The sequence below is a fragment of the Pagrus major genome, chromosome 15 (genome assembly GCF_040436345.1).
Source record: "Pagrus major chromosome 15, Pma_NU_1.0".
NCBI classification, from domain to species: Eukaryota; Metazoa; Chordata; class Actinopteri; order Spariformes; family Sparidae; genus Pagrus; species Pagrus major.
The window spans coordinates 25,275,236-25,298,662 of record NC_133229.1 but is presented as its reverse complement, the minus strand read 5'-3'; the positions used below and the strand labels follow the sequence as shown (position 1 = coordinate 25,298,662).

The 23,427-nt window shown below is 42.3% G+C and overlaps 1 protein-coding gene across 1 annotated transcript in view; it reads right to left on the bottom strand.

Moving 5' to 3' along the window:
* Positions 1 to 20,148, bottom strand: part of LOC141009372 (calcineurin subunit B type 1) — a 31,516-nt gene extending 11,368 nt beyond the window's left edge. Inside the window, exons 1-2 of the mRNA XM_073481973.1 lie at positions 19,799 to 20,148; positions 7,495 to 7,534 (exon numbers count right to left, since the gene is read on the bottom strand). Coding sequence (XP_073338074.1) covers positions 7,495 to 7,534; positions 19,799 to 19,801 — 43 coding nt within the window. The 5' untranslated portion in view covers positions 19,802 to 20,148. The remainder of the gene's footprint in view (positions 1 to 7,494; positions 7,535 to 19,798) is intronic.
* Between the last annotated feature and the right edge of the window lie 3,279 nt (positions 20,149 to 23,427).

Here is a 23,427-nt window from a genome sequence, read left to right as displayed (position 1 = left end):
CGGCGGTCCTCTGACACAAAACACTTCCTTATCAGCAGCCTCCTGTTTCCTGTTCACAGCTCATGACACCAGCTTAGCTCATGGTGGTTTAGCCTCTGCGTGGGGGGGAATCAATGCTACAGATAATCACCGTACTGGGTTTAGTGTCCCCTTTTAAATCAAAGCCATACTTATTAAATTAAGGTATCCTGTGGCACAACTGGACTGGTTTAAGTTATAAATGTTTTTTTGTGATTTCTTCTTCCTGACACATTTCCTGTAGATATCACACAGACCAACTGAGAAAACAGCTCTTCCTTTTGGTTCCCCAATGACTTTATGGTTAAAAAGCACTAATCAACAAATCCAGGTGCTATTTTCAGGGTTGCCTAATGAGGAGATAATGGCTCGCTCAGGTACTTTAGTATGAAGAGTTCAACTTTAACATCCCGGACTGTAAGATCACCAGTTCAAATCCCGGCTGTCAGTAAGGCAGTGTGAGGCTATTTCTACACTTCTAGCAATGTGCGTTTCAGCATTCACACTGCATTTTTCCAGCAGGAAATGCATTTTCTAGTTATTAGTTGCTCTAAAAATATGAATACACTCATCATTCTGTAAACTCCCTCAAGGAGAACTCCCCTCCAAACAGCGCACATAAGCTTAATCTTTCAAACAGGCTCTCTGTCACAGTTTAGCTTCCTTTTGTTGCTACACAGTCAGGTCAGTGGGATAAGCTGAAAAATTGCTCTGACATTTACAACGCGGAGCAAACTTCGGTGCAGTCGCTGAGCGGGGAACATCTGAACACCGTGGCCAGATCCCTTCCTGCTGTCTGGAGCTGCCAAGTGAGTAGGTACATGTATTATTCATGGTAGCAAGGACAACAGCTTTCTCACAGTCTGAGTCCCCTTCCCGGTCTCGAACCAACAAGTCCCGAGTCTGCCAGCATCACACACAGACTCTAGGTTGAGCCAAATAAAACTTGTGATGAAGACTTCATGAGTTAATTTAACTGAATTACACAACATATGGCTTATACTGGAACCTGTTATGGTGAAGAGGCGGAGATTACTAAATCATACCATAGCTGGAGGTTTATGGCGCCCGATAACAACCAATAAACTAATGACGTTCTCTGATTTAACATATTAAATCAGAGAACGTTATCTCAAGCTCTCATGCAAACTCTTTCCAGTGAGTGCCATTAAAAAAAAAAAAAAGCTTAAATTCCTAGATCTCCAGCTTTACAAGTAATGACTGCCATCTTCCTTTACTGCAGCCAAAATCTCAAAATCTGGTGTGATGACAGGTACCGAGAACTGTCCATCAAATAAACCACTTGTGAGGCAGAAGAGAACAAAATGAAAAACTGGAACAAAATGTCACTGTATTAACAGGACAGGTGATAAAAACGTGCTCGGCTCAAATGCTCAAAAAGAGCAACCAGCTAGTTGACGCATCTTTTCTACCAAAAAACCTCAAATATTCCCAAACTGCTGATTCACTCCAGACAGGGAAGTAAATATGCTAATCGTCATTTTCATGGCAGTGGCACCGTTTGAATGTTTAGGGCAGACAAGGTGAAACAGACATGATGTTACAAGGCGTATCTTAAGGATCATGATATACATCCTTGTTTTCATTTTCCTTGATGACGCTGGATTGTTCATAATTGAAGTGATCAATGGATAGTTAAACACCAGTAGCTGCCTCCCCGACCACCTCTTGCAGACAGATGTGTTTTTTAGCCCAGCAGCAGGCCATCACCTGCATGTTTGCAGCAGGTACAGCTGCAATAATGTGGGCGATATTGGAAACTGACATTCAAATGCACACCTCTGTCCCTTGTCGCTAGTTAGAATATGGATGAAGGTAAAGTAGAGCTGCAGGTTTGACACGATGGAGTTTATATACAGGAAACTCTTGAGTGCAGAAACATTTTTTACACTTCACAGTAAGAGAAATGGATTCGGTTTTCAACCATGTGCATTTCATTACTTTTATTTGGCATTTTAAAAATAATGTAGCGGAATAATGTAAACAAGGATGCATTTCTCGTCTAATGGATCATTCAAGGTAAAACTATACAAACAGAAATGCATTTCTGAGAGCGCTGCTCAATCATAGAGGCTCCTCACACTGCTATGCTAATGAGCAGCTCTGAGGGAGACCCAATGTAACTGTGAGATGATTATGATAATCTCATATACTCCACCGCAGAGCACAATACACACACACACACACAAACACACTTTCATAAGCACTGCATGCACCCTCAACTGTGTTACTAGGCAACTGGAACCTGTTAGCCCCCCAAAGTAACACACACACACACACACACACACACACACACAAAAGAAGGAGGAACATTCAAACAATTGTTCACAAAGTGTATGCATGAAAACACATGCATATGTATGTTATCAGTGTAAGCCTCCTGTCTTTGCTCAAGAGCTATGTCTCACACACATAAAAGCATCAATTAAGAAAGACAAAATACTGCAGGGGTTAGACAAATGGTTCTTCTTCTGGTCCATGATCCACAGCTAATTGTTCCATCGAGTCCATTACAAATATCAATACAAAAGCTGCACTATCATTATTCTGCTCGATACTGCGTTTGTGATGTGATTCACGATAAGCGGCAATGATCATTTTTGCATCACAGCTAAAATCATGATGATGTGACATTTGTTGGAGTCTTTACCAAACATAGATGTTTTCATAAATGGACAATATGTTACCTCTGCCACTAGGGGGCTCTCTTTTTGAAACAAAACAAAGGACATTTGCCAAGTGGTGTGGAGGGCCGGGGCGGAGCGGGGGAAGAGCTGCCAGCTCTGGAGGAGAGAGTCGGGTGCAGAGCCAGACCTTCTGGAGAAATAATGCCTAGAGTCGCATCGGCTTCTGCTCTGACCCGGAGGAGGAGAGATAATTACTTTTTTAACCTTTGGGATTAAAAAGTGGATTTATCTTCACTCCTGTTTATCAACCTGACTGCAGCAGCAATCCGCAGAGGTGACCTACACTGGAGGGTGTTTACGTACTGTTGCGTTTACTGCCAACTGAAGCTAGAGGGGAAATCAACATTACTTCATAGGAGAGGAGGGAGAACCAGAGCCACGGGTGTGTGCTGTTTGCTTACTAACGTTAGCGCAAGGCTGATCTACAGTAAACTAATCTGGCTGTTTGGGTGAACAAACACTGCATGAGTGACCCGAATTACAACAAATTATCACTTCACTTGTGGTGAATACACCATTGAACAACCATCACTGCTGATGAGAGTCTATCCGACATGACTCAGGCACAAATGTTCATAGGAGAGGTAAAGTTTTATTCGTGTTTAGTTTGGTCTTGTTTGCTGATATCCCTATCCTGGAAGTAGCAATAGGTAACCAAAGGAAACGCACTGTTACTTTGAGTTAACGTGGATTTCCCTCAGTTTGAACATTGTTGGAAACATTTAGGATAATGTGAGTACACAACCAAACAACATATATAACAAAAGGTCTGGTCGTTTCAATTCCAACATATCGTTAAAGGACATCCCTGCAGCACTACAGTACTTCACTATAATGCTGTTTTGTCACACATTTTGCCTTCATCAAAAAATTACATTTTCATTTATTTGGATATTACACTTGGCCAAACTGTGATCAACACCAGTGTTTTTGTAAAACCCTTGGTGCAAGCTGTCAACAACCTCATTTGTATGGGCAGCTACTCTGACTGCACGCTAAACGTTCTGCTTCACCCTGCAACATTACTGCTGCCACAGTTTGACATGTCAGTTAGCTCGAGCTAACCATTACACAGCAGCACAGCTGTGTGAACAGAAAATCTGCTAAGTGCAACTGTCTTCTCCTCCCCATTTTTGTTTAATTATAAAACACAATGTTCCCAAATGCCATTAATGAATTTGTCCTCTTAAGCATGCTCAGCCCTCAAACGGTTCACCCTGCCTGCACATTAACAGGGACATGTGACTGCATTAACACGGCCAGCCCTGAACTGAGACGAGCAGGGGAGGGAGTGATACACAGAGGGAAATTCAGTCGGCATGTTACTGATAATTACAGCCTAGACCCGGCTGTATATAGCTCCCCAAACACACAAGATAAGGTGCGAGGGTGGGTAAACATGAGAAGGTTACATGCACAGCTCAGTAATTACACAAGGTTGACACATGACACTGCGCCAATTAGCATAATGGGGTTGTACTGAGCCAACGAGGGTGGAGTGTCGTCGAGGGAACGTATTGGATGAGTGACTGATACACGCAGATAAAAGCTGATAATAAAAAAAACGCACTTCTCTAATCTGTGGCCCAACAGACAATTGGGTCTGCAACCTAACGTTAGTGAAAGTTTAGTTATTAATGAGCTATGACATCATCGAACATGCATTTTAGATGAAGTGAAAGTATACACTTTGAAATAATATAATTAAAAAAGTAGTGTTAGTGTTTTCATCAGGTAGCCACAGAACAGACTGTGGTTACCCCTGAATCTGGAAAACAGGTCATTTCTGTTACTAAAAAAAGAGGCACACACACACACACACACACACACACACACACACACACACACACACACACACACACACACACACACACACACACACACACACACACATCCCTTCTCTGTCACTCTATCCCTCAGTCTTATCTCATGTAGGCCACTAATAAGACGAGGCCATACAGCCGAGTGTGTGTAGTACAGAGGACAGCTCCAGCCAACTCGGTGCATTAGGCTGATTGCTGTGGGTGCTCTGATAATGTACGGCTCGCCTGCACAGACCAAACTGAGGACGAAGCAGGGAGGCGCGCTGATGGTGTATATATTTATAGTCGTGCCGTCATCAGAAAACCCCCGACTCACCCCTCCAGCAGAGCCTCTGGCTCCCGCCCTCAGGGAAACCCCTAGCAACAAGGAACTCCAGCGAGTGGCCCGCCGTTTATTTTGGGCGGCTGCAGACAGGCCTGCGATGGTTTCAGGCTTGTTGCTGTGTTTCTCTGTGAGAGTGTGATAGTGGTGGGTTTTGTGTGTGCATGTGGGGTGAAGAGAGTGATGGAGCAGAGTGGGTGTGTGTGAGCACTTTAGCAGAGTGTCTACAGATGTGTGTGTGCATGTGTGGAGGTGTGTGCCTGTGTGGTTTGTGTATCTCATTATGCACGCTCCCACAAGTAGGCCATTAAATTTTGCCTGATCTAAGCTCAGCTAAGCCAGCAGGGGTGAGACGCTGCATTGATAAGAAGATACAGGGTGAGGCCTCTTCCATAGAGCAAGAGCATTCCCGTCACGGTCCATCTTATCAAGATGATCTGAGATACAAACTTCTCCGTGATCTTACGGGCGTCAGACAGAGTTAAGACTTGTCTGACAGCAGGCACAGGTGAGTGGGTGTGAGACCTTTTAGGATCACGTCTCATTGAGGGCGGTAAGGTTGAGGTGTGGCGCAGTGAATCTATCTGACCAGCAGGCCAGAGCTAATTTCTTCACAGCCAATTCCTGCCTGTCCAAGCACTTGATGAGCTGAACAGCTGCTCTGTCAGTGGAGGGTGAGAGATAGACAGAGGGAGAAAGCCAGAGAGATCAAGAGAGAGAAAATCAAAGAAAAGCAAATCTAGAAAACAGGACAAAAAGAGAGTGTTTGATAGAAGAAAGCATAGTAGCAACTGTGAATATTTTACTAAATTAAACCCTAATCTCTGCCTGTAATTATGCATTAATTCAATATTCATCTTTACTAATTCCTCCCAAGTTTGTCTAGTGACCGATTTTTAAAAATATTTTTAGAAAATGTCTGTCGCCTTCTACTTTAGTTTTTGCATTTCTAAAAAGTACTAGGTTTTAATCCCTATATGTTATATTAAAAAGGAAAAAAGAAAGCTAGACAGAGGACACCCAGCAGCAGACAGCAGCGAATAAGGACAGACAGCTAGAGGGTGAGAGAAACAGACTGGCATAGAAATAAAGAGACTGTAAATATCCCAGACTGAATGTGGAGTCCTTGATGGGTTCAGTTCAGGGTCATGCATCATCCAAACCCACCTCCCCTCGCCATGGTGGCATAATCCCAAGGCAGGAATGCCTGGAAGGCCTGGCAGGCCAAGGTCCTGTCCCTAAAGATGTTACAGTAGTACAATCTAAGTATGGACAGGCCACAATGTGTCTCTGCGCTCTCTAACGAGGAGTGTCATTTTGCTTCTGTTTATATGCGTCTGGGTTGGGTTACTTTGCAACACAAGGACACAGGTTATCTTAAAATGAGACGTTGAAGCTGGGGTTGTTAAGCTTGTAGAAACCAGCAAGAGCAAGCTGAATTTTGAAAGTGTTTCAGATACATTCCTCCAAAATGAGTGTGCACTGCCTGACTACACTGACACAGACTTCCCCGAAGCTCTTACTGGCCAGCAGAAACATATGTGATAGCAGCTAGTTCGCTTTGTTCAAGAAGCTCTCTTAGCTTTTTTTTAGTCTAATAAATACATTAATAAACAACTCGACATAGCCTCTGTTCTATAGCTTAGGGGCTGTGTGCTTTGTGCTAGTGAGTGTACTGTGAGCACAGCACACTGTTATTATCGCTAAACTACCTCATGTCTCTCTTACATGTAGGAAAACACCAAACACATGAACATAAATAATGAACATGGCTATTGCGGCACTTTCTTTGCCGTTTTTGTGCTACTAGCTCACTATTAGCTTGAGCAAAATATCCGCCTAGCCTTGTGAAAGACTCCAGTCATGTGCAATGAGTATACGGCCAGAGTGCAGGCAGGAGGGTATGTAAGTAGACAGACTGTTAGTCTATCTAATCTTTCCATACAGGCCGAATGAGACGATCGGCTTATTCGAGGCCTGCAGCATCCACAGACCTTAAAATTAAAATGAACAACACCTCTTGAACAGCAGCATCTCTGATGTTAAAACAACCATTCACGCGTGACTCTGAGATACGATGAGGTCAATCTAAACAGCAACATAGTCCCTGAAGTACACAACGAGAGGACCTGTCGTCGTCTCAGTGCTCATTAACCACAAGCAGCAGTGGAGCCATTTTAGCCTGGTTCGTAATAACCTCACAGTGAAGAACGTGCAATTTGCACCTAAGCAAGCAGTGAGAAATCTGCATCTCTGGAGACTGTTCAACAACACAAGGCTGTGTATCATCAGGTAGGGAAGGTGAAGGAGGCAGACAAAGAAGAAATGTGAGTCATATCCTCAGCTCTCCCTCCTCTTCCTGAGAGCAGAACACGTCTACTTGGCAGACATCTTGTGAACTTGACCAAGAATGTGGTAAGAGCCCGATTCAGAGATTAAATCTTTAAAAGATCTAGAAACACATCACTTATACCCCTAAAAAAAAAACACTAAACCCATGAAAGTGGCTCTTTCTAGGGATAGCAGACAGTAATAGGGGTGGGTGTTGTGAATCAAATCTCTTATTATGCAATTTTATGTCTTGATAGACATATCTTTTGTGATAAAGATTGAAAATACTTACAATGCGAGCACATCTCCAGGGGGTAACTGGCTTCATTTCCCTGAAGAAAGAGAGAAACAGAGGTGTCAGTTCATGTTGTAAATTAAAGCATTGCAGTAGCACAGGAACTACATCGAATTATATGTAATACATCTGCTTTACATATATTCCATATGCTGATACAGCTGACAAATATCACAATACTTTTTGAATGCCATATCTGAAATAACGTCCTTTTTGCATTCAAATCCCTGTTACACGTTTCCATTTCGTTTGGTCAGTATGCACACCCACAAACAACATGTCTACCTTCCTCAAGAGAGTTTATTTTATTCCACAATGTGAATTATATTCTGTGCTATTCACCTACCAACTCATTTACAAGTCAAAATTGGGAAGCGCCAAGTTGGTTCTTGTACTAAGAGTGTGGCATTATAAAACTCTACAATACTTTGATACTGATTGAAAATTGCTACAGTACAAACAAGCATCTTTTTCTACTGAACTGACAGTTGTTTCCTTGTTTGTCAAACAAACAATGGCACCTCTTAGGAAAGATAACAGAGCCTGGTGATCGGTGGTGAGTGAGCACTGGATTCATTTACATACCACAGATTTTCTCAACAACAGGAAAAATGCAAATAACAGAGGTAATATCCAGCCATGTTCTCTACTCTGACATTCAGAGATGTAATGTCTGCTGAAACCGGTTGTTGATGTTATGAAACCTCCTATAACAAAGGAGATTTTGTTTTTCAAGTACCAGGAGGTTCCTGCCAATCGACAGAAACATGATCAGTAACACAGATGGATTGTAACTTCAGCCAATATGTTTCGTACTACGTGTGTAGATGTTGAAATGAGGTATTGTGTATTCCTGCGAAGTCGTGGCCTTCTGGTTTTTTCTTTCCTGCGTGTCGGCCATGTGGAAGGATGTGGCAGTTTTGTTATTAAAGAAATGAAACACTTGAGCTGAGTCATGCATCAAGGCTTTCGGAGATCGTGTGCGAGCACTTCGATCAAGATCAAAAATCTTTCAGTGTGAGGCTTTCCTGCTCATCTTCATTGTCTCAAAGCTGTGTATGTTAGTGGGCAAACGTGTCCTTCAAGTACTACAGCACATTACAGCAGACAATAATTAATCCCACAAGTCAGAACTGCAAAAGTACTTATTTACCGAGTACTTACTTAAATTACCGTTCTATTTTCACAGATGTGAAACAATCTGTACAACTGTATCTATTTTATAGGACAAACCTTTGGATTTTGGTCCAAATTATATATATCTAGATATATCTATATCTATATCTATATATATATATATATATATATATATCCATCTCCAACTGACTACCCAACCCACAAATGCACACAAATGGTGAAAACATACGCAGACAGTTACAGGTACTGGTGTGAAGTCTCAGTGTGGATGAGGAGCCAACTGCAGATTACTCTCACTTTAACAAATACAATCCACTTAAAACAGTTTTGCTGTAAAAATGTTTTGCTCAAACCCCTTGAGGCTGTTTCTTATTTGCATGTGCAGCCTCCTTCAAATCATGCATCATGCATTGCACGGCATCAAATGTTCCAGCACAACGCAAATGAACCATACTATTGTGTGTCTGTGTATTTGCGTGTGTTTGATATTGGCTTTTGCTCAGCAGCCACATCCGCATCCCATCCCATCCAACACTGCAGTGTCCACCGAGCCCGAGTCTGGTTGCTGGCAAAGTGAGGCTGAACGCTCACATGAGAGAGCCAGTGAGGAGGAGTCCCTGTTGCAGAGAGGTGGGGGTGACAGGATGGGAATCCTTTAGCTGAGAAAGAAAGATTCCCCAGGCCAGCGAGAGCGAGCAATCGACCGGAATTGTGCTGCAGTTCCATCGAGGAATACCAAACTGTGCTTGGCAAATTGGACTACATACAGAGTCCAGGATGCCAGCTAGTTGCTGGTCCCTTTGTGACGAACACTTATGTGAATATCCGTGCCTTTTAAATGAGTGAAAGCAATGCGATCTGCGGTGTGTGGTCTCGATGCTACGACTAGAATCCAAAGTCAGAAAATTTGCAAATGGTACAAACAGAAGTAAGACATTTGAGCCAGAGGTCCACAACCACAAAAGTCTGACTAAAGGCCCATTTTCCCCAGAATGATTGGAGCAGTTTAATACAACTCTGACAGTCAAAAAAACCCAGGACATTTGAGCTTTCGGTGCACAAAGTAACCAGTCTCACACTGTTACCTCAAAGAAACTGTAAAATGTTTGATTTTGAAGGTGAGAAATGGTTTTTGACACGGACAGCATCCAGAATTAAGGTTATGCTGCATTCTGAAATGATTCTCATATCATAATCTTTCTTTACAGATTCATAGATATAGCGCTAAAAAGAGAGAAGGGACAACTTTCCGGCAGAGTATAGACCCAAAGAAAACAGAAAAAGAAGCTGCATCCGAAGAATATTTGTCATGCATTATGACAGAAAGATAAGTGCTCCTCACACTGACACACAAATACACTAAACACACTGACCTGGCTAGAAAAAGCACGTGGCAGTTGTGTCATCTACTGGCTAATCTCTGTGCTGCCGTACAACAGCAGACTTACTTCAGAGAAGGTCTGGTATTTTAGGAGCAGCGAGGAGAAAGAGGTGACACAGGATTAGCCAGGAGAGCGACTTAGCATTTGACACCCTATCAGGAGAGCGGAGTCAGCCACTAGTGCAGCGATCAGAGGTTGACATATACGTGGTTTTCCTCCATGGAACGACAAGTTGGCTGTGGATGGGCTCTGCCAGTCTGAGGGATTGAATTCCAGTGTAGCTCAATGCGTAGCACATGACACCAAAATTACTGAGGTTGGGTGTCCCATTGCCTGTGTGGCTCAGAGTGACAACGTGATACTTTATTGATCTCTGCAGGGAAAAGTCCTTTTGTTTGTTAGTATACGCAGAGCTCACTCCGCTACAGAGCAAGAGCTGTAGAAATACAGTGACTCACTAGAAGACACACCAGGAATTTGGATACAAGGCAGTGAACCGGTGTCCTTAGTTTCAAGGACAAGCTCTCAATGTACCCTCACCATGCTGCATGAGACTTGTTGTTCACACCTTTATTTTAGTTCTCTAGCACTAAAGAAAGGCAATGATGTGTTTTTGTCTTTTAGTCTGAGTCAATTTAGGGTCCAAAGTGAATTTTTGCAAAAGAACCAAGTGTAATCAGTGCTACATGTGTGGAAAACTTGAGCACTTACTCATCTTGGCAGGTGGCCATGAAGAGGTCATGCAGTAGCAGTAGGGCCAGAAACATGGTCCACGCATGTACGCAAACACACGCAACATCGCCTGGCCCAGCTGGCACGAATGCACATCCCCAGAGACAATACTCAGCGTTCACGAGGAGGTAGCAAACGTCAGTCCTCAAAAGGCCGATACAGAGCTAATCATTTCCATGACCACATGGTTTTTACCATTGTGACAAGGAAATAGACGAGGAAAAAAGGGAAGGTGACTGTCATAAATATGCCGATGCATACGGACAAGTTCAGCTAGAGCTTCGTCATACTGGTAAGCCAGTGTTGCCATGTGGAAGTGAACCCAAGCAGTCAAAAACCACTGTTGGGTAGACCTGAGATAATTGTAGTGCCCAGAGCATCCTATAGCATGCAGTTCAGACCAATGATGCAGATTGTTAGCATATCAACCAAACAACCAATTAACAACCTACTATGTTGGGTCAGAGTTTAAAGGTGCAATATATAAGAATTGAGCACCCATCAAATTCACAACTAACAGGGGGCAGCATGTCGCTAGGATACCTGCTAACTGCTGCTTACTGTAGCTGCCATTAGCTAATAGCTCAGTTTGCCGTGCAGCTAGCAGTCCAGACTGGTAGTTCGGGGAACTGGGGGAGTGTAGGTGTTTAAACCACTGGCACAGGAGCTTTAGATCAGGACGGATCAGGGCTAGCTGCTTAGCATGCTGACTTCAGCACTTTGCCACACAAAACATCCACGTCATGTCAGAACCAATAAGAGAGCCGTTTATGTAACAGATCAATAAGTGCCATTAAAATCTTAACAATACCAATTCCTACTGTTACGTTTTAAAAAGTTTATTTTCTGTATTGATCCCTTATTGATGAATGGCTTACAAAAGGTGAATTAAAAAAAAACCTTAACAGAATTATGGGTAAATGAGTGCTGTGTGCATACTCTCAACTAAATCTCGGTCATATATGTGAAGGCTGTAGGGTCCCTGGAGGTGAAGAGACTTACAGCAAAGCAGATTTGGCCTTGAGGATTACAGGTTTACTAAGGCCTGCCTTAGGTCACTGGTGTGGCTGACGAGGGGTCAGGAATAACTCTTGTCATGTCTTCTATAACAAACCACTTCACGCAGCTCTGGTTGAGCTTTAGCTTCGGCTGCCCCTTTACGTAAACACTAATGGAGCATAGCAGATGTGCTTATACATATGGAGAAAAAGAGGCAATAAAAAAGAAAAGACGCCTTGCATACACAGAGGGAGAGAGACAGAAAGAGAAAGAGAGAGAGGCTCGTGTTGGCTCATCAATAATGCATGCTTCATTCAGAATCAATTAGGCCTTAGCACACAAAACATGTTTTGCATAATGAAGAGTCTGGCAACGTCGCTGGTTCAGCAGCAACGCGACGGCCGACCCAAAAACCTGGCTAATTATAGACCTGCGCCCAGTCATAACACGACAGACTGGGGACTAGTGTATATTACATGGAGCTGCCGCAGACTTGGACGACTTTTCTGAGGCATCTTTGGCAGCAGGACATGAGAATGTAATCTGCTAAATCGTTTGATAGCATTAATATTAGATTAGCAGCATGTGGCCGTTCCGTCATAACTTGCTATTCTGAGGTAAAAAGTTGTAATCCTCAACCCTTTTTCCATTTGTTGCACATAATACATTTAAAGGGGAAAAAGAGCAAGAGATTTCACCATAACTACTTCAAAACAACTACAAACTAAAACCTGATATTTCTTATCTGTTATTTATTCAAGGCCAATGCTCTTTCTCAGTTACACCTGTCTCCTCTCTCACACAGTTACACACTCATACACCTGGAGGCTGCCTTATCTGCCATTTTCGGGGGGTTTAGTACCCCAGTCACGGGCACAGCACTAGCATGAGGCAGCTGCAAGCGCTATTCATTCACGTTCCTTTCCACATGTGCTGATCGGGTTAGTCATGAGAATAAAATGTTGGCTGTTAATGTTTCTGCAAACCTGTTCATGTCTGGATTATATTAACACGTCTAAAATAGGTTATATCACGCTCACATGACTGACTTTCATGTCCAGGGGTGGAGGGGATGGTGGTGGAGTTACAGGTGTGAAAGCTGACAAGCAACATTTGTAAGTATGACATCAGTAAATATTTTTAATGAGACCTTGGGACAATTTCCAGTCGTGTTTGTGGTGACCAAACCGGGTGTTTTTAAGGAGACCTTGGGACATTTCCAGTCCTCTTTGTTGGCGATCAAAACGGGAATTATAAGCCAAAACATCAGCCTATGTTAAACTGCAACATAAAGACATTTTCAACATACCCGTGGTTTGCAGAAACAAACATCGGCAACATTTATTCTGATGATTGGGTTGTGATCAGACAGCATAAAAAGCTGACTAACTTTTGCACGGTGTAATTATATGCAAAATATCAGAATGAATAAATTAAGACCGATGGGTAAGACCCGAAGAAACTACATAACACTCAGGATATTGCACACAGTGTAGACATTAAAACACTGAGGTGCCTTTTGGTGCAGTCAGTGTAACCCGGAACATGCTGGAATGGAGCGATGACTTGCATAAATCCTCAAACTTAATACACACTGCTGGGTCTGCACCAGGCCAATCAGCATAGTGCAGAAAATACAGAGCAGAGAGGCATGCATCATTCCCTGACTCCCATCTATGGTGCCAGAGAGATTGTGCATTAACACCACAACGAATGAACTGACGGACGCATCAGACTGATCGTTGATTTTATCATTAGAACAAACCCCAGTGTTTATGTGTGTATTTATGGTCTCATCAAAAACAGTATCCAACATCCTCTTCTCTTAGTTCTCGGCATACTGAATCCTAAAGTCTAAAATACTAAAATCCAGAGGGTGTCAGAGGCAATGTTGTTGTCTTATGTAAAAGGTATGTAAGCCATCTCTCTCTAAACAACTGTTTCCTAACTTTAAGTAGGAAGCATGGTACAGGCCTCATTCAGCTGCTCACTGTATCGATACTCAAGATGGAGAGCAAGTTGGGCAGATACCAGTCCAGACGCTTCTGGATCCTGCAGCTTTCTCTCACCTCAGTATCTAAGACTGAAATCACAGCAGCAGGAGTTTGTGATCAAATGTCAGTAAGTGCTCAACAAATCTTATCAATAACTACAGCAAACCTTAGAAAGTACAGTATTGCTGAGTAAATTACTTGATTAGTTGATTTATTGAAAACCACTTTGACAATCAACTGTTTGAGTCCATTTCTAAAGGAATACTAAACATTTCCAGCTTCTCTAATGTGAGAGTTTGCTGCTTTTCTCTTTTTTACCATGTTGTAAAGTGATTACTTTGTGTACTGGACTGTTGATTGGAAAAAAAAAACATGCCGTTTGTGCCAAAAAAACACATATTTTTGAAGTCAGGTCATCTCCAGCAGCCTTTTCAGTGACAAATCCTGGTGTTTTAAAAAAGGCCTCAGGACATTTCCAGCCGTCTTTTTGGCAACCAAGAAAGGCATTTTACGCCAAAATGTGATCTTTTCCTAACCCTAACCAAGTATTTTTTGTGCGTCAAACCTAACCAGATAATTATTGCAGCACTGTCACAACACACAATTTAAAATTGGACCTAAAGAAACTTAAAGTTTCAACATGTCTGTGGTTTGCAGAAACGTCAATTGCTAACATATTACAATCGTTACCATTACAATTACATTTTTGTGTGTGCGGCTTGGCATGTTTAAGTCACTTTTCCACACAACTCATGTTATTTTTTTATTGCGAGAAGTGTGTTGTGTGGGTCTTTCTTCCCTGCATTGCTCTTCTTGATTGGTTCAGGGATCAGAACCCTCCCCTCAAGTATCAAGCTTGCCATATAGCCGAGCTTTATGGCAAACACACTCAACCCTCCCGAGTCACAGCAGAGAGTGAAGCTGAGCTGTGCTTTCAGATTAGTCTTCACCACTTCCATTTTTCAGCCCAACTTTATACAGCAGGCAAAACCCAAGCCAATAACCAGCTGATGCAATATCATTAATAACCTGATACGATATTACACAGACCAGAAGCCTGAGAGGATATGTGCAAGAAAAAATAAAAAATGAGCTGCTGGAAGGTTCCAGTCATCTTTCTTTTTGCACAGATATTCAGTTACCTCTCCCTGTAATTCTTGTTTTATAATATCACCTCAGTAGGTTGCTTCTAGGTTGATGTGTGTGCATTTCTTTGCAGAGATGTGTGTGTGTGTGTGTGTGTGTGTGTGAGAGTGTGTGTGTGTGTGTCAAGGATCTGCGCCAGATTTAGGAGTCAAGTGCAAATATGAAAGTAATTACCAAAATCTTAGCTGCCTGAAAGAACTCTGGCAGAGCTAATCCTCTCAGCCATTTCTATCCCTGACTTTGGCTTACCTAGACAGGGTTTTGAAGGCCCCATAATGCTATGTAAACTAACAATGCTTAAATCTTCTTATGCATTAACCTAGTGGTTATACATTTATACAGTATTTACCAAGTGCTCATTTCAATACCAGGGGACACACTGACTAATGCAGAGACATAAGAAGCTCCTGACAGAGGGAGCACAATGATGACAGTGGTTGGGGGTGGGCACAGGTCAAAGAACAATCTGTGGATTGTATATGTCATTTAAAATACAACAAAGAGCCCAACAGGAACACTCAGCACTGAAAACTATGTCTCCAATGCTCAAAAACCAGGAGATATTCAAGTTACAATGATTCAACTTAACAATAAAAGCAACAGATCCTTACATAAGTTGAGAATTGTTACTTGACGAATAACTTAAATGAGTTAAGTAACTAATTTACTGACTGACGTTACCGCACTTTCTACAGAAACCAACACAACAATACCATTGCTATGTGGGTTCGTGCAAAAGGTCGCAGCTGCAGGTGAATGTGTTGAAACAGTAGCCTCAATAACAGCATGAAATCAAAGATCATCTATTAATGATGCAATGATGTTCAAATTGCTTTTTTTCAAATCAAGGCTGACCTGAATGCTTTGAAGTTTCTATCTTTGCCTTCGTATTTGACATCCAAATCGGTATTTGAATGCTTCCGGGGTTATTATGTTTGTTTTTGAGGAAACGGGCGAATCATTGGGGAAAAGAGCCAAAAGACTGACAAAGAGTGACAAATTGAGCTCCTTAAAGGCATTCAATTAGTCTCAAACCCACGCACATAACTAGGCGGGTGCACTGAACAGTATCTGTGAGTGGAAAAGCATCCCCATGATATAGCTTTTCTGTTCTGCAGTCACAAATGTTTTCCCACGAGCACGGGGCTGCAACAAGCACGATCTGTGATGAGAGCTCAACACTTGCTCTTCTAGTTGACTCTTCAGACTTTAGAGGCTGGGGTGGAATAGATAGTGACTGATGTCTCCCCTCATGTCCTCGTCACTACACAGACCCATAATTAGTATGAGTAAATAATGCCGTATCGATACTCCCAAGCTACTTGTGATTTTTTGCCAGCCTCTCCAACAGCGAGTCTCACCTCCTCCAGAAATAAATTAACTTAGATACTGTTGTTCTTTACACACAGCACACAAGCCTTGCTATATTTATCTTTTAATAAAATCTATAATTTAATGCCCTCAAAGTATGTAATAAAAAAGTTTCCCAGGGATACTGAATATCAATATTTTTCAAGGTATTATATCAACGTTAGAAATTCCAGTATCACAGCAGCACTAGTCCCAAGTGAACACTCTTCCCAAATATATCAATAAAAGATCTCTGGCAATGTTATTCTGTTCAGTTCAGTTATTCTCCCATGAGTAAACCCTCTTCCCAGACAAATCAATAAAGAATCTCTGAAAGAGAAAATAAGCCCAACATCTCCAAAGCTTTCCCTTCAACCAGCAATCATCAATAGCATTATATGCTCTTAACACTACAGACTGCTGCAGGCAAAGGCTATCAGTAAAGGAAGCCCCACATTGTTGGTTTCATTGCTGCCACTGATAGTGTGCAAAAAATGTGATAATTACATGCAGAACATTTGATGTCTTGAATGCTGATGAGGCAGAAACAGAAAGGCACTTATTAAGGTGGTTTCAATCAGCTAAAAAACGTCAATCAGCCACAGATTCTGCTTCTCGCCAACAGGTGATTTATCAGGTAGGTGTGCAAGAAAAAAAACTCAAAAATCCAGCTTATTACACTCCTCTTCACCTCCTCCTACATCAGTGTCAGTGGCTAGAATCTATTACACGTATAAATCCATTTTGACCAACTTTTGCACTAATGATGAACAGTTACTTGTACATTACATCCCCTCAACAGCTTCTTCCAACCAGTAACTCGAAGCAAGTGACCCCTCAGCATGCCTTTTGATTGTTACTTTAGACTCCATTCACTGTTAGTTAGAACAAAGACCGACACACCAGACAAATATTCGATTGTTTGCTGACAAGAGTATGGCCTGTGCCAGTGACTGCTGGCCCGAGTGCAGGCCAGCACTGCAGCGTCCAGTGGGGAGAATAAATCCAGATTGAGTGGGCTGGCTGGCTGGAAGTGCAGTGTGGATCACGTACTGTTGATCATCGCTTCTGCCGGTGGTTCGCTGCGGCTTTTATCTCTTTTACATTAGCTACGGCTCGATCCTTATGTGGGTGGTGCTTGATTGCTAGGCAGCATATGGTCCCCTTAGCATCAGATCATTCCACTGCATGCTTAAGCAACTGTGTGTTTGTGTGTTTGTGCGTATACCCTGCCCCCAACCTCCCCCTGCAACTGAGAAGAATACATTTTGACAGGCCATAAATCGGCACACTATCTGTACTCTACGCATGCCCTCAGTTTCTGGCCTCTGGCAGAGAGTTGAGACTGCTGCAGGGCAAATGTACCAAGGTGTTCTGAACATTTCAGCTTACCGGTCTCAGACACTTTTACTGGTGTTTATTTTGAATGCTGTGTCACGGACAGAAGATGCTTCTTTAAATTCTTGGCCATTGTGAGCGGTGTTTGAGTTTCAGAACATAACCTCAGGGACTGTAACCTTGAATCACAATGCGTGAGCTCCTGACAGCTATGTAAGCAGGTATCCAACCAGTGCTCTGTTCCAAGAAGCTAGTTAACTTAATGATGTGGTTTTGCAGGACTGATAACATCAGTCACTGCCTCCAGATTTGAGGTTTTACTCGGTTAACGTGTCTAAATGAGTCAGAAAACCTGTTTCTTAGAAGAGGCTTCGTGTGAGTTCATACATTGTGGGCTGTAAAAAACAGCTCTTTCAAGAGATTTTGTGAAAACATAGCCAGCTTTTGTTGACAACAATGCTTTTTCAAATATTGCTTGACGAACACTTGATTTTTTTAAGGGTCAATCACATCATCCTACACCGACGCAGCACTTCTTACATACTGTCTTGAAGCTGTCAGTCAAATCGTTTTGGTTATAAAGAACATTTCACTGACCAAAAATAAACTCGTCATTTCACACTATTTAACGGTGACACAGGAATAAGCAATCCGTCAGTTTTAGATAGTGATGGATCTTGAAGACATCCACACTCAACTTTTCAGTTCAAGGCGACTTTTTTTTGGCTTCAAAACACCAGTGAGCACCACGGGGGCGCCTTTCTTACACTCAGGTGTGCACATGCTACAGGTTAGAAATGTATTTTTTTTAAATATACAAATGTTAGTTTCTATTATCAGTTAATTTATCGGCATCGGCCATGACAGTCAGGTAAATATTGGTTATCGTATCGGCTGAAAAAAATCCATATCGTGCATCCCTGGACAGATTCAAATCATTATGGTGAACACACACACACTGCTTCTTCAATACAAATCAGTGGAGGTCTTCAATCGATGGTTGGATAGAGAGGATTTGTGAGTATGAGAGGACAGTGGAGGGAGGTATAGAAACCTAAAACTCTTAGTATGCAGCTGCTCTTCAGTCTGGTGGTACAGTACGACACTAAAACAAAAGTTTACTTCTTTTCACCTTCGTCGTCTTTTGTGCAAAGCGGTCGCCAGAATCACCAAAAAACAAATATTAATGGGCTGAATCTACAAGTGTAAAACAAGCCTGTGCAGCCAAACTCTACAAAACCCACAAAAAAATAAAGCTTCCCTTAAGATCTTATAAGGAACATATCGTTACGCCTCCAACAAGCTGCCAATGTCGTGCCATCGGGACCCGGATAACTGATCAGAGAATCGATCAGTCTTCAATCTCCTGTTGCACTGACAGGATGTGTGTGTATGAGAGGACAGTGGAGGGAGGTATAAATAAACCTACAACTCCCAGCTACGCCCTTGCAATTGGTTTACTGACAGTTAAGTTGAATATAGATCCAGGCCTGGACTCCTATTGGTCACTTATTGGATGGCTACTGGTTACTAAGCAACTCAGCCTCATATATACAGATGTATAAGCGCTATAGTGTCCAATTAATTAGGACAGCATGAGCCAATGGAGTGGACGTGCACTGGCAGCCTCCTGTAAGTAAACAGATACAAATGTAGCCTCGGCCTGTTCAAATTAAAAACTGTTGCTACTATCAACACAGCAGCATGCTACCTGCACACACATGGACACAGTCAGTTAGAAAGCTGAGTGAACATGACTTCACGAGACATTTTCCCCCTAACTTGTGCGTAAAAACGTGGCCACAAAGCGCGCGTTTAAGTCGCCAAAAGTAATTCACACAGGCCTCCGTTGCTAATAAGAGTGAAGGCTGTGTCGAGAAGGGATAAGAAAGTATCTGGGCCACAGGCTTCAGGCTACTGTCAGCCCCGGGGGTAAGAGCACAGACAGACAGGGAGAGAGAGAGAGAGAGACAGGGAGCCAAAAAAAAGTGGGTGAGAAAGCGTTTCCTCTACGTGGTCGACTGTAAAAACTCACAGCAAAGCGCCCAACATGAAAAAAAAACAAAAAAAAACAAGAAAACAACCTGTCCAACCACCACTACTGACCCGACACGTTGAAAGCACAAGGGGCCTGCCCCCGCTGCTGTGTTTACCAGTCGGCGGAAGAGGGTGAAATTACGAGAGGAGCTCTTTTTTTTTTCTTTTCTTTTTTTTGCCGCTTACCATCTTTGCAGGTCGGATGATGAAATCCAGGCGATGTGAAACGGAAAAAGAGGTACAACAACACGGAGGGGAGGGAGGGGGGGAAGTCGGTAGGCCGCCGAGTTGTGGCGAGAAAAACGCGCAGAAATGTGGTCGCGGTGCTCTCCGAGGTCCCTCGTCCCGGATTTATCCACCCAGCTCCAGGCGCTCCTCTCCGTCTCTCTCTCTCTCCGTCACCGAGGCTTTCACTGCAGTGGCACAGGGGAGGGAGACCCGCTGGGAGGGGACAGCAAGCGGAGGAGGAGGCGGCTCGGTTTGACAAGCAGGCGGTGGGGAGAGAGAGAGAGGGGAGGTGCAGCAGCAGAAGTACTGTACATCCGGGTACTGCGACTGCTATTTATTTATATTTGTACCTTCGGAGGAGGTTTGTGCCAGTGCGCCCCCCGCCGGTGGTGTGGCTGCACTGCAGGGAGGCAACGCTCCACCAGGGCCTGCTCGACTGGCTTTTCAACCCTGAACACAACTGGCAGATGGACTTCATTTCATGTAATCCCCGTGGCACTAAGTCTGCTCATCAATAGTACAGACTTTGCCTCATGCACGGACACTAAGTCCGCGCTGAGCATTGTAAACCGTGGGGAGATCTGAAGTGGCTTTAAAGGGCGCAGTAGAGCCGGAGTGAAAGGAAAATCTGAAGAAGAGGAAGAAAACAGAGTTTATAAAGTGCTCGGACAGAGCAGAAGCAGGTCACTCAGGAAAATAATATAACAGTCAAGCAAGAAGTTAAAATAAAAAAATAAAAAAGCAATTTTTTTTGCTGGAAACCCAAACTGTTACAGCATTGCTTCTCCACCTGAAGGCCAGGATCCCCAGGTTAATTCCCCGAAAAATTCCCCCAAACTAGTGTATCTCTGAACTATCTCTACAACCAGATCACACACATTTAGTCTACTCGCTGTGATATCCTTTTGATAAGCCGTATATAACTGATGTTTTATTTTTCACTTCCATTCTCTGAGCTGAGCCTGAAACTGTTTGGAGCCCCACCGGGAAGGCCCTCCTCCTACTGTGGAGACCTCAGGTAGCCTATAAAAAATGAAAAGTAGTGACTCAGCAGTAGCAGCAGATGCACATCCAAGAAAGCATTGATTTTGGAGATCTGCAGACTTAAAGCGTTTAAATGTCGAGGTTAAACTGGACTCCTTGAGGGAGTTAAAGCTGGAACATCTTTAGTCATTTAGGTTGTCTACATGTTGGTTCAGCAGCATTTAAATGATTCACTGTGAAGAGGCTCTCGGACTTGAAACATGCAGAAAGTTTTATTGAGACGATCCAACCATCCGTCCATCCATTTTCTCCGGGGTCAGGTCGCGGTGGCAGCAGGCTGAGTAGAGTATTCTAGACGTCCCTCTCCCCAGCAACGCTTTCCAGCTCCTCCTGGAGGATCCCAAGGCGATCCCAGGCCCCATGAGATATATAATCCCTCCAGCAACCTCTGGGTCGGCCCTGAGGTCTCCTCCCTGTTGGTCGTGCTTAGAAAATCTCTAAAGGGAGCCGCCCAGGAGGCCTCCTAATCAGAAGCCTGAACCACCTCTGGAGACTGGTTCTAGGTACGTTGAAAGTGAGATCCGTTGTAGCTTTAATCAAAGCTGAACACCCTAACCTTCCAGGTTGAATAGCTAGTCTACCTTTTTTTTCAGTCAGATTTTGCAGGATACATCCAACTCTTACTTTCTGCAGGACCTCATTTGTAGCTAAACAAACAATGCTGTCAAAATGACATAATTTAGCTTCAACTGTCAAAATAAGTCATATTTAGGAGCAGTGATTATTTGATGTAGCCCTGATGAAGATATATTGGTTGGAACATGTTGGCATTTTTAATAATTGGCCTTTTAATCATTTAGACACTGTGATAAAGGCTTTTAAAATATGTCCTTCCTGATTTGATACATTTGCTTGTATTGCCCAGATTGCCTCTGGATTTTGAATGTCATGTTTGGTGTTTTGTCAATGTGATGAATGTCTTGTAACAATCATGTTTGACCTTTTTCAGACTTTTCCCTGTTACCATTACACATAAATGTGCAGTGTTTGCGATGCACCAGCAGTCAAGGATGGCATCTTTTAGCTTGCCAATACTCTCTAAAATACATCTAATGTAATTCATTGGTTTATAATGAGTTAAATGAACACATGTGCCACACAGAAAGGTTTGCCATTTTACTATTAATCACATTATAAACAAACAACACTTTCACAAAAAGGTCAGAGTGATGTGTAAATTTCAACACTATATTGCACCATTTCATTGTTGTCTTGTAAGTCTGAATTCTTGCATAGGTCAAATCCAATACGTCACTTTCTACCAAAATACACACAAAATTATGAAAACATTTCCAAAGGTTCACTGTACAAAAATACTATTTTTGAAAATATTAAGATTTACCACAATAAATAGAAAAAAATATTACAAGATCTGTCATCAACAGGTTGTGTTATGTCCAAATACATTGTTTTTGCTTTAATAAACACAAATATTCATGGATAAGTCCTTTGGAAGAGGTAGAGAAATAAACAAATAGGAGCACAACTTCACCCAAATACAAAAGTCCTACTTCTTACAGACACACAGCTACACAGAGAGTTCACTCCAAAACACTACGGGCCCTTTTTTAATGGATCACGGTGGAGGCAGTGGCACAAGTTCACTTCAGCGTGACAACAAGACTATGGGTAATTTCGTGATTTAGAGGTGCTGACACAGAAGAGGTGCACTGCAAAATGAAATGAGCTGAGACATGAAGATAGACATTAAATTGTTTCTGGGTATCAGCAGCTTGTGGAGTCTCACAGAGGAGCTAATCTGCACCCTTTGCACAGCCTGTGAAAGATTCATCAAGGTAGCTGGTGAAGTGAACAATTTGATTAATTTAAAGCATCGATATGTAACTTTTTACCTTAAACTTACAGCTTCATAATCATTCTGATGATACAGTGTCTTGTAATAGGGTGAATTAGGCTTGTTTATTTCAGCATGAGGATGAGTTGATCACGACTTAATCTTCATTTTCGGGTGAACTCATCCTTTAACTTTTGTATGCCTGCACTGGTTATGACATGACGTGAATTTCATGAAATGTTTGTTCGTCATTTTGGAATGAAACTCCTCACATACATACAGACAAATCTTTAAAGTACACAACACAGATAAACACATCTGTACAAGAAACACACTCACACATTTACAGTACTGTGCATTACATAAGTCTGAACACACTTGAGGGTCACCAGATGCCACAAAGTTTACATGAGAACATATTTACATCATTAAATCCATAAATTAAAACTGATTTTAATTCAATAGGTTGTGGAGACTTGCCACATGTTCCATTTTAACCTGAACACGATATATTCATTTTGACGCATTTGTATAATCAAAAACAAACAAAATCAATGAAACATCGCTGCATTTTAAATATTCTGCTGTATACCATATTACTGTGATTTTTATTGGCAGTAAATCTGATGCATTTTTTACTCCACAACCCTTTAGATTTTCTGATATTGGAGAACAAATAAATCCTTTAAGCAACAGCAAGAAAAAGAAAATGTCTTAATTTCATCATGACATACTGCAATCAGAAACA